This window comes from Cetorhinus maximus, chromosome 24 (genome assembly GCF_964194155.1).
Source record: "Cetorhinus maximus chromosome 24, sCetMax3.hap1.1, whole genome shotgun sequence".
Taxonomy (NCBI): Eukaryota; Metazoa; Chordata; class Chondrichthyes; order Lamniformes; family Cetorhinidae; genus Cetorhinus; species Cetorhinus maximus.
The window spans coordinates 46847189-46859511 of record NC_135902.1 but is presented as its reverse complement, the minus strand read 5'-3'; the positions used below and the strand labels follow the sequence as shown (position 1 = coordinate 46859511).

The following is a 12323-nucleotide window of genomic DNA, read 5'->3' as shown; positions in this document are numbered from 1 at the left end:
TCTTCTTGGTCTTGCCACTTCTTTAATAAAAGCAAACCTGTTATTTCCTGCTAACGCACAGCGCCCTCAACAACGAGCTACTCAAATGCCACCCTACAACAGGACCTGGGCTGGTTAGTGGCAGGCAAAAGAGACACGTAATGACCATCACAAATAAGAGAAAGCCATATCTCCCCTTAATCTTAAACGACTGCACCATTAACAAGTTCTTCATCATCAACTTCTTAATGATCACCACTGACAGGGAGTGAGTCTTTGGGTTAGTGGAGCACACTCACCTCAGAGTCAGAGGCCAGAATTGTACACTCTCATCCCCAAGTCTAGGGAGCGGGCTTGCAGGCAGGGGAAACATAGGAGCAGGTGGGATGGTGGGGGGCGGCGGGTGGAGCTGCGTTCCCTACATCAGAATGTTCATAGTTAAACAAGGGAAGCAGCATTGCTTTATTTAGCTTTGAGAAACACAACGGAAAAAGTAACTAATGTGGGAAAAGGGGAACAACTAGGAACTAGCAATCACAGCATACTTATAGAAAGTGGAGAGTCAAGATTAAGGGTGTTGGATTGGAAAAAGTAAACATTTAGCAAGAAGGGACTTTGCCCAAATTAACCAATCAGAAAAGTTAGCAATCAGATGAAGGAACTAAATGTAATATCTCTAAATTTGCAGATGACACAAAGCTGAGTGGGAGGGTGAGCTGCGAGGAGGATGCAGAGATTTTGACAAGCTGAGTGAGTGGGCAAATGCATGGCAGATGTAGTATAATGTGAATAAATGTGAGGTTATCTACTTTGGCAGCAAAAACAGGAAGGCAGATTATTAACTGAATGGCTATAAATTGATAGAGGGAAATGTGCAACGAGACATGGGTGTCCTCATACACCAGTGGCTGAAGGTAAGCAGGTGGTAAAGAAGGCAAATGGTATGTTGGAATGGTCCTCATTGTGAGAGGATTCAAGTACAGGAGCAGGGGTGTCTTGCTGCAAATATATAGGATTTTGGTGAGACCACACCTGGAATATTGTATGCAGTTTTGGTCTCCTCATCTGAGGAAGGATGTTCTTGCTGTAGAGGGAGTGCAGCGAAGTTTTACCAGACTGATTCCTGGGATGGCGGGACTGACATATGAGGAGGGGTTGAGTCAGTTAGGATATACTCGCTGGAGTTCAGAAGAATGAGGGGGGATCTCATAGAAACTTATAAAATTCTAACAGGACTAGACAGGGTAGATGCAGGAAGTATGTTCCCGATGGTGGAGGAGTCCAGAACCAGGGGTTACAGCCTGAGAGTATGGGGTAGACCATTTAGGACTGAGATGAGGAGAAATTTCTTCACCAAGAGAGTGGTGAGCCTGTGGAATTCACTGCCACAGAAAGTAGTTGAGGCCAAAACATTGTATGTTTTCAAGGAGTCAGATATAGCTATTGGGGTGAAAGGGATCAAAGGATATGGAGAGAAAGCAGGAGCAGGCCACTGAGTTGGATGATCAGCCATGATCATAATGAATGGCGGAGCAGGCTCGAAGGGCCGAATGGCCTACTCCTGCTCCTATTTTCTATGTTTCTGTATCAGTAATGCAAAATTTCCATGAGATAGCAAGGTGTGATGTTTAACACATTTAAGAGAGCTTTCTGAAAAGTGACTGACTAGATAAAGGAAATGGAGTTGAACTAGTGTGTACCAATTTTCAGATACTGTCTTGCAAGAGATTGCTGGAGAAAGGTGAATAGCACAAATGGCAGCATGGATAGAAAGTTGCTTGACAGACAGGAAGCAGGAAGTTATGATAGATAGGTGCAGTGTCCAGTCCATTTTTGTTTGTGCAATATAAATACTGGGACCCTGCTATAACATGGAACTCAATGTAACACGGGTCCATCATGGACCCCAAAATTTTCATGCAAATTATTTTACAATGCATTTCAGAACATTGTTGAAGTATAAATACTCCAAAAGTGATTTAGAATCAGCCAATGAGATGGCAGCCTTGTGACTAAGTAAGGTTTTCTCTGTATTAATACTGGTCAAACTTACACTTAAACTGGTATGCATACAACAATCAATTCAAAATCACGTGCAGTGAATCACGAAAGAGAAAATCTTACACGATGGGCAAGGAGGTGAAAATCATCACTTAGATCAAGAAAGGTGTTATGCAAGCAACTGTTTCGCAAAGAATGGGGGTTGCTGAATCATTGCTTTGTGGGTGGTTTTAAGATAAAAAGAAGTTGAGAAGGGCATTGATGGAAATGGATGAAGGTGGCCAAACAAGAAAGGGAGCCTGAAATATTGAAAACACACCTCTTGACGAGACTGTATACACATGGCTCATCCAACAGAGAGCTGAGGGCACAGCTGAATCTAGTCCGGTTCAAGTCTATTCAAGTTCAGGCTAAGAAGTTTTGCCTTTGTGGCAAGTGGAAATACCAATGCTCTAGCAAAGTTCAGAGCAAGCAAAGGATTGTTAGCAAAGTTCAAGAGCCAGCGTGGCATTCTGCGAGTTATTTGAAGAGGAGAACAAGGGTCCATGGGCAAGGCCACACAATACAATCGCCTGTTGAATTAAAAAAGATTTTACATGAGAGAGGATACAATGCCGAAGAGACAGCCCTGTACTACAAAATGTTACCAGAGAAGACCAGTAACAATAAGAAATAACACCAACAAAATATTTGGAATTAAATAAAGACAAGGTTGACTCCTCCTCCTTTACGGCAAGAAACCTTCACAAATTGACCCCACTCATCATTGGAAAAATCATCAAACCATGCTGCTTCCATCATCTAAACCTAAAATCATTACCATGCCAATACTCCAGTAAATCCAAACCCTGGATAACCTCATTAATTTTCAAAGACTGATTTGACCATGAATTTGTACCAAAGGTCAGAAAACATTTCAGACAGAACAAGCGATAAAAGGCGGCCATCTTGATGCTTGGCAAATGCCTTGCAAACCCACCCTGAGAGAACCTGGTAGCATAAGATGGGAACATCAAAAGCATCTATTAACCAAAAAAACACATCAAAAATTCAACCTCTTGACCAAGACATCATATTGATCTTCAAATGCAACACATGTGAGAACAGATCAAGAGAATGATGGACAGTAAGGACAAAGTGACAACATGTCTGAAGAAATTCAACACGAATAAGGGAACCTCGGTATGCTATTCCTGGCAGGAAGTGTTGATCAACTGTATCAAAAAACTCCTGGAGACAGGCCAGGGTGCTGCATTCAAGATGGAAGCCAATAGCGGCGACATGGAGGGTTTCAAAGGCTGAAGGAGAAATATACTTGAACGTGAGAAAAGAATTGTGGACTACAATGGATTCAACGCCCACTATCTAAACAACGTTAGTTCCATACTTGAAGCCGAATTAGATACTGACAATATGGCTGAATATCGACAACCAAGAAGCTACCAGATGATTAAATATTGCACAAAGTAATAGATCCAAACCCTCAAGATGTCCAGCAGGCTGAAGATGATAACGACACGATGTTGCCAGGACCATCCCATAGTCCTCCACTGCCCAGAAAAATCGTTTAAATGGTTGGATGCCAATGAAAAATCAACAGCTGCAAGTGTAACAACACTTCTGAACATCCTACGTCTAACAAAGCCAGAGGCAAGGAGTAAATGTTAAAAATTACTGATTTCTTTACCATATGTCCAAGTGTTCAATAATGACCAATTGTACATTCATAAACAAATTTCTGTTATCAGAAGAAATAAAAGTTAATTTATTTGAATTAATTGTCTTCATTTGCTTGCCATATTATTCTGGCTACAGGGAGGCTTGGCGCTTTTGAAAGGACCTTGTTATAACATGGACTCACCTATAAAGTGGTCGCGTGATGCGGACCGTGTTATCACAGGGGCCCAGTACAGATGGTTTGAACTTGCACGCAGAATAAACACTTGACATAATTTTCAATTTCTTTCGCAAATAGCTAGCATAGGCATGAAGGGTCAAACTGTTGTTTTCTATGCTGGAAACCGCTATGGTTCCACCATAAATGATGTTCAATATACAGATTAAAATGTTCGGCTATTCATTTTGTTATAGTTTCACGGAAGCAATATAGTAGCACTTTAACAAACTTTTGTATTACAATCAACGTTCTCTCTAAGCTGCACAGCAAGCCAAAAGTTTCCACACAGGCCACACACAAGCCAGCCCCCTTTCAATTCCCAACTGCGCGCAGCCACACAAAAAAATTCAAGAGGTAGCACAGAAAGAAATCGTCCACACGCTCAGAAAAAAGAATGACAGGGAACGTTGATTACGCCATTTTTAATCAGCAGCACAAAATGATTATCAATTTGTGATAATAGCATATTTTTCGCCAAACTTAAAGGAGTTAATAAAGGAGCCGTTTAAGAAAGTACAGATTACTAAATGGCATCCTTAGGCCAGATGGGAACAGGGCTGGTTAGATCAGCTAGATAGACAGCTAGTGTGTGAATCAGAACCATGCCAACAGGGTTCAATTCCCATTCTGCCTGAGGTAGATTTGGGACCTGCCTTCCCCTCTGCCCAAGAGTGAAAGGCAATGGCAAACCACCAGTGACGAAATAAACAGCCAAGAAAAAGGCTCAGGACGAAGCACCAGGATCTGCCTTCGGGTAGAGCACACATGTATGAAAACCAGAGAGGAGGCACTGCTGGAATTGCTCTTAAATGAAACACACCCTTGGATTGCAATCAAATTAAAGCAACAAGCAGTCATTTATTTTATTTTACTATCAGTCATACTGTCCACATGCTGTGGGGCTTGTGGTGCCACAAGATTTATCCAAATAATTTCCCATACGTGTAGATTCACTGTAGAAGTTTTGTTAAAAGGAACTGGTACTCTTTAGAAACGTATAATGAACTGTTTAACTGATTCTACAGACACTGATACAATGTCTGTAAGGATGTATCACCGTTACCTACTGGGTCTGGCCAGAACTAGAACTCGGAATGGAACAGGCTGGAGGGGCCTTTTCTCATTTGCCACATAACCCAAAACCCAGACCTTGAGGATTCAGGTTGTTAAGCAGACTGAACGGATCACTAGAAGGTGCTCCATAAATTTCACTTAATACTAGTGTATCTCCTGGGGGGGCTGTTCGCAGCAATTTGAAGCATACAGTTTCTAACTTATCAATATCCATTGATTTGTGTTGCAGCTTCTCTCACTTGTCTTGACCATTCTCTATTTATCAACTTATACGCTTCTCTCTCAACTTTCTTTCCTTCCAGGTAGGAATTGGCACATGATGTAGTGTGCTAAGGCAGGAAAGATTGGGACCTCAGTGACCCTTACCTGACAGGAATGCCGGCAGTGTGATCTTCACAGCATAACCAGCCTTTAGCTTTGAAAAGAATCTGCGGGTATCATGGAGCACCAGTGACTATGAGGACAGGCAGATGTAAGAGGCATCAGACTTCGGTCTGACTGTGGCATTAAGTGGTGGATGGGCATCCTGAGAGCTTGGAAAACAGTAGATTCCAATACCTGCATTGGAAGGTGGAGCGGGGTTGAGCCAGAAGCCAAGATGGCAGACAGCATAGACTGAACCGTGAATATTCACAGGAAATAAATCGTGTACTGGAAGTGCAAACCATTCGCAAAGACTGTTAATATATACCTCTGCACTGAAACTGGAGTACAGAATACCAGACTTAAAGGCTAGAAACAGGGGTTATTCTCTAACACACCTTGATGCTCCTATACACTGTGGCCTGGTTACACTTACACCAGTGAGCTGGATCCAATTTACCGTAAACTTTGAAGAAAAAGCGAAATACAAAGCCTCCTGTTGAGAATAACTTGCCACAAGAAGATACAGTATCAGGGAAGGCATTACACCTCAGCGACTTACCCAACTTGATGAATGTGTGTTCCCTTACTGGTAGGGCTGGCTGGGGCAGACTGCGTGAGATTCGTGGAATCTAGGATACGCTGTGGCCGGGCATTTACTGTAGCCTGCAGGGAAACATTCATCAAAATAGTAAAAAATTTATGCTATGATGAATTCATATACCAAGTATTAATATATCACGTGGAAATGATGGGTACATTTATTCCAGCAAAGGGGAATGGCTAAATGTAACCTAAGACGACCAAGGGCCCTCAAATCTTGGACACTGATGCTATGTTACTCCAAAAGTTAAAAAAAAACACAATTTTTCTACATAAATCTAATTGTGCTTTATCAGTATTATGAAAACAATAAATTATTTTGGTGTTTTTATTCTGAAGATTAGTTAGTAAGCGTGGTTAAATCACGATGGCCATTTCCTGGAGTGTTTTGATCCTGTATAGTAACATTTTCTTGCTTAAATTATTTTGACATTATGTAAGTTCAAAAGCTCAGCATCGTGCACAGTATCTTTTCCAGAATTTTCAACATTTCATTGAAAGCTCAAAATTCAATTATTCATATTAACTCTATTTCTGTACTACTTTCAAAAAATGTCACTTCATTTTGGTGTTATATTCAGCAAAATTAATATCCTTGAAAACAGGAAAGAAAAATAAAATCTGAGCAGTTGGTATTTTGTAAAGTGCCCGAGGGAGTCAAAGTTCAAAATGTTAGATAAGCAGATTTTAATCAATTATCAGCAGCAAGGTAAAATTGTAAACAGCAAATGGTGCAGCAACCTGATCAGATCATACCCTGCATGCTGGGCCCATTTCTACTCAGAGATGAAAGGAAACCATTCATATTCATTAGCACTAAAAGAAAGCTACGCAATCAATCCCCAATATCGGAGGATTGAGCCATGAGGAAAAAAAATTGCTTTTCAAGCTTGAAAAGAGATGACTGAAGAAGGGCATAGAAGGGTATACAGTCATAAAAGACATGGAAAAGGTTCTGGACGAACAATGCATCAAATTGCACTAATGATTGAACAAAAGGTTCAACGAAGAAGTATTTACGTCAAATATTGATTTTTAATTCATCAATTTGAAACTTCGACTTGAACTTTTAAGAGCTGACTTTTTAAAACAGGCTAAACAGGGTGACTAGAAATTACAGCCAAAAAATGGCTGTCCCAATTTGCATTACTGTGTTGTCTACATTCTACTTCATTGGGATGGAGACATCAGGCCTGCGAAGGCCCCACCAGAGACAGTAAACCCCTGAAGAATGTGAAAGACATTTTCTCCTGTGCCATTATCAAAGCATTAAGACAAGCATCTGATATTCAATTATTGGAGAAGGGACATTAAATCTAATCACTTGGGTCATGAGACAATGGCTTAGGTAAATTTGCAGACATGAGCTAATCAAGATACTTTTGGATTACATGAACAACAGCCTGGATCCCCCCCACCACTCCAACAGTGGAGAGAGTAAGTCACATGACCAGCAAACCCCCTTTTGTGTCTTAAAGACAACATACTTTGCAGAGTGCGCATGCTGAGATGCTGATGAACTGAGGAGGGGCAGCTGAAGCCATTGAGCCTTGCTCTCTCTCCACTCTTCCCGGCAAGCTTTTAGTCGTTTGTTGATTGAGACCAACGAGAGGAATACCTATTACGATAGAGAACTTCAGAAAACAGAAATTCTGCTCAACACCACTGTCTCCAGAGGAACAACCAAATTAACCAGCTGCAACTTTAAATTGAAACATCAGAACTACTAAAGGAGCTTCTGACCAGCAGGGTCACCGAGCCACCGACCGTATATTCCTTTTCTGAATGTGCTCTAGTTTGATCAACCTATCCTTCCTCACTTTGTAATCTGTGTGTGCGTGCGCATGTGCGGGGCCCTCAGAGTGTGTGCGTGCATGCCTCTGGAAGTTGATGCATATTTTATTATTTTACCCAGATCGGTGTAAGTACAATAAAACTAACCTCTTTCTTTGTTAAGCCCAAGTAAACCTGTCCAGTTGGTACTTTTATGATCACGGTGCTTGAACATTTAAATACTTACAGAACTGGCAAGTACATCTTTTTAAAATAATAAAAACCCTGTTACGATAAAACAGGAAGTGGGAAAAGAGGGGAGACATTTGACCCCATCTCAACTGGTCGTAACAAACTGGTAAATGTAGAGCTGATATCAAAAAGCTCATCCTTTCAAAGGAGTAATTAATCCATGGAATGGGCTTCAAGAAGTAAAAACTGTTCCACAATTTCACAGCTGCAGCCTGAGAGGAGGAAATTGTAGGTTTTTTTCTCAACTGCTGTGCTGAGGTAGACCTTCCTGATCTATAGCTTCCTTGGAACCTTCTCCAATGTAAAGCAGAGAGCGAGATAAAAAAACAAACATAGCTAGTCTGTACACAGAACACGTTTATAATTAATCTCTTTCAAACTCAATACTAAGCCTGTATCTTATTAACTCACCAAATTAAGAATCTACTTAAACCAAACCAAGGTCGTATTTACTGTGCGAGGAGGTGGTGTAACCAGTAAATGAATAAATTTAAGTGTCAACTACAGAATCACAGAATTGTGATGGTGCAGGAGGCCATTTGGCCCATCATGTCTGCACTGGCTCTCCGAATGAGCATAATCATCTAATGCCTCCACCCCACTTCCAGGCAGTGCATTCCAGGCCCAAAGCACTTAGTGTGAAAAAGTTTTTTCTTACATCATATTTGCTTCTTTTGCAAATCACTTTAAATCTGTGTCCTCTCGTTCTTGATCCTTTTACGAGCAGGAACAGTTTCTCCCTATTTACTCTGTCCAGTTTCCTTGTGATTTTGAACACCTCTATCAAATCTCCCATTTGCCTTCTCCTCTCCAAGGAGAACAGTCCCAACCTCTCCAATCTATCTTCACAACTGAAGTTTCTCATCCCTGGAATGATTTTTGTAAACCTCTTCTGCACTCCCTCCAATGCATTCACATCCTTCCTAAAGTGTGGTGCACAGAACTGTACACAATACTCCAACTGAGGTCTAACCAGTGTCCTATACAAGTTCAGCATAACCTCCTTGCTCTTGACAAGCTACAGTTTGTTGGTGGATTCCTTTGCTTATAACAAGTCCACTTTTCCTTTGTGCTGAACAGGAGAACACTCTGCAACATCTAACGTATCCTCAAACGATACTGATGTGGGGCTATTGTCTGCAGATCTGTAAGTTTTTACCAAAACTATCTGCAATCTAGATATACAACCAATTCTTGGGAGGCCCAATGACTTTAATTACAACTATTGCTGCTGCCCCTCTAATTTGGCTAACAATCTATTACTATTTTCAGACGTACTCTTCCATTTTAGCTGAAAATATTTGGCGGGAAAGTTATTAAATGTTTTCTAAAAATTCATATCAACAGGCAAAATTAATTTCCTGTACCCAAGGACCAATAAACCTTCAGATAGCTGTCCAATTCAATAGACAGTAAGCAACGTCAAAATAAGTATTTTTAAGAGTTAAATCATCTGCCTCTTTCCACACTTATATTCATTGAAATCAGCTTTTAAAAATGTCTGATTAATTTTTCAGATGTTTTACTTAGAACAATTGTGTTGTTGACACATTTATAGCTATTTATAATCAAACTAGTTTGTTAGATCCAAGTGTGGAATTAGAATAGATAATAATTTTGAAAGGCAATGACAATCTGCAAATCCAGCTAAATGTCAAATTCAAATCTCGATGCATGTCAGTAAATGGGTTACTGGCAAAGTGGCTAATATTAATGGGGATCAATTATTTGAACACAAATTATCAATACTTGAGTGTTTGAGATGGCTGGGATGAGCTGCTACTAAGATGCACATAAACAGAGCCACTCAGCTCCAGACCTCGGGCAGAATTTTAGGGCCCCGTTTTGGTGGGGATGGGGCCGTAAAATGCGGCGGGCCTTTATAAATCCCATTGCCGACAGCGGGAACGTAAAACCCTGCCCCTCATTACAGTTTTGGTCCAAACATGGACAAAAGGACTGAATTACAGAGGTGAGGCGAAAGCGATTGCACTTGACATCAAGGCAGCATTTAATCGAGTGTGGTATCAAAGAGTGAGCCCTAGCAAAATTGGAATTGGGGGAAAACGCTCCACTTGCACTAAGGAAGATAGTCATGATTGTTTAAGTTCAATCATTACAGCCCAAGGACATCACTGCAGCAGTTGTTCGGGGTGCCGTGCTAGGACCAACCATCTTCAGCAGCATCAATAACCTTTCACCCTTAAGGTCGCAAGTGGGGAAGTTCCCTGATGATTGCAGTGTTCAATGTCATTCGAGGCTCCTCAGAAACTGAAGTAGTCCATGTCTGTTTGCAGCACGACCTTGTCAATGTTCAGGCATGGGCTCACAAGTGGCAAGTGCCAGGCAATGACCATCTCTCACAAGAAAGAATCTAACCATCTCTCCTTGATGTTCAATGGCATTACCATGGCTGGAAACCCATCAACATCTTTGGGGTTACCACTGACCAGAAAGAGAATTGGAGCGGCCATAGAAATGCTGTGGCTACAACAGCAGGTCAGAGGCTGGGAATTCTGCGAAGGGTAACTCACCTCCTGAGTCCCCAGAGTCTGTCCACCATCTACAAGGCATAAGTCAGGAGTGTGATGGAATACTCTCCACTTGCCTGGATCAGTGCAGCTCCAACAACACTCAAGAAGCCGGACACCATCCAAGACAAAGCAGTTCGTTTGATTGGCACCCCATCCAACATCTTAAACATTCACTCCCTCCACCACCAACACACAGTAGCAGCAGAGTGTACCATCTACAAGATGCACTGCAGGACCTCACCAAGGCTCCTTCGACAGCACCTTCCAAACCCGCGCCCTCTACCACAGGGGGACAAGGACAGCAGGACAAGGACAGCAGATGTATACAGGTCCCCTCCAAGCCACACACCATCCTGACTTGGAACTATATTGTTGTTCCTTTGCTGTCCCTGGGTCAAAATCCCAGAACTCCCTTCCTAACAGCACTGTGGTGTATGGTGGCTCAAGGCGGCAGCTTACCACCATGTTCTCAAGGGCAGTTAGTGATGAGCAATAAATGCTGACCTTGCCAGCAACATTCACATCCCATGAAAGACTAACAAAATAAGTATGCACATAATAATGATGTCCCTGCATTTTTATAAACATTCCAATGTTTTTCAGATCAGTGTTATGTTGTTAGTCCATCAAGGCAAAGGTGAACGTGGTTCATCATTTGGAGTGTTTGGTAGGGTTCCTGTGGGTGTGTAGGTATCTGCTAAGTCTGATCAGTGTCCATAAAGTTCTGCTGCAAATAGGACAGAATATCGCATACAATTGAGTTTTAGGTGAGTTGTTGGCTCGGGATTTCCTCTCCTTGCGATTTCTCTCTTTGAGATGTGCTTGCTTTTGAAAAAGGCTGCACCATTTTTTTTTTTATTTGGTTGCACCAGGTGCAGTGATTCTAGGTGAGCTTCTCCCAGGTCTCAGGGTTGATATCAAAACTCCTCAGCGAAGTCTTCAGAAGTTCTTGCAGTGCTTCCTTTGACTGTCACAGCAGCACATCCCCTCCACTCCCGGCTCAACCTTTCCATAGAAGATTCACTGTGGTAAGCGAGTGTCAAGCATTCCGGCTACATGACCAGGCCAAATCAGTTGGGACTGTCCCAATGTGGTGTGGATGCTTGATATGCCAGCTCAGGTGAGCACTTCAGTACCTGGCATTTTGTCCTGCCACCTGATTTTCAGGAGCTTCCAAAGGCAGCTCAAGTAAACTGGTTGACTTTCATGGCATGATGCTGGTACACGGTCCAAGTTTGACATGCGTAGAGCAGAGCAGGCAGGACTATTGCTCTACAGAATTTCAGTTTGGTAGGCAGGCTTACTCCTCTTCATCCTCAGGCTGAAGTCTGCCGAAGGCTACATTTGCTTTGGCAATTCTTGCATGTCATTGATATAGACAGATCAAGAGGGCGTACTGCTGCGATAAGTGAACATACTGCTGCTGACAGGTTCTGGTCGTGGACCGAAATCTTGGGCTTGAGATAGGGCTTTACTGGAGCAGGGGTGGTACATTACTTCAGTTTTCTTTGTGCTGATCATTAGGCCAAAGCTGCCGTACGCATTAGAGAACAAGCCCATGCTATGTTGCATGACCAGCTCTGAACTGGCAGCCAGTGGCTAGTCATCAGTAGACAGGAAAGTGCGCAGTATGTCCTTAGAAACCTTGATCTTTGACCAAAGTCACCAGAGATCGAGCAGTTTCCCATCCATGAGGTATTGGATTTCGATGCCAGGAATACCATCATGGAAGGCATCGGACAGCATGGCGGAGAAGAACATGCTGATGAGGGCTGCTGATAGCACACAGCCCTGTTTAACTCTGTTAGTGACTGGGAATGGATCAGAAGATTTGCCATCAGCCAGGG

The 12323-nt window shown here is 42.2% G+C and overlaps 1 protein-coding gene across 3 annotated transcripts in view; it reads right to left on the bottom strand.

Annotated features, from left to right (window-relative positions):
• The window catches only part of rptor (regulatory associated protein of MTOR, complex 1), a 427059-nt gene that overhangs the window by 77600 nt on the left and 337136 nt on the right, over nt 1-12323 (bottom strand). For all 3 annotated transcript variants that reach the window (XM_078571169.1, XM_078571168.1, XM_078571170.1), the window contains one exon: nt 5877-5980. In XM_078571169.1, the coding sequence (XP_078427295.1) occupies nt 5877-5980 (104 nt within the window). The remainder of the gene's footprint in view (nt 1-5876; nt 5981-12323) is intronic.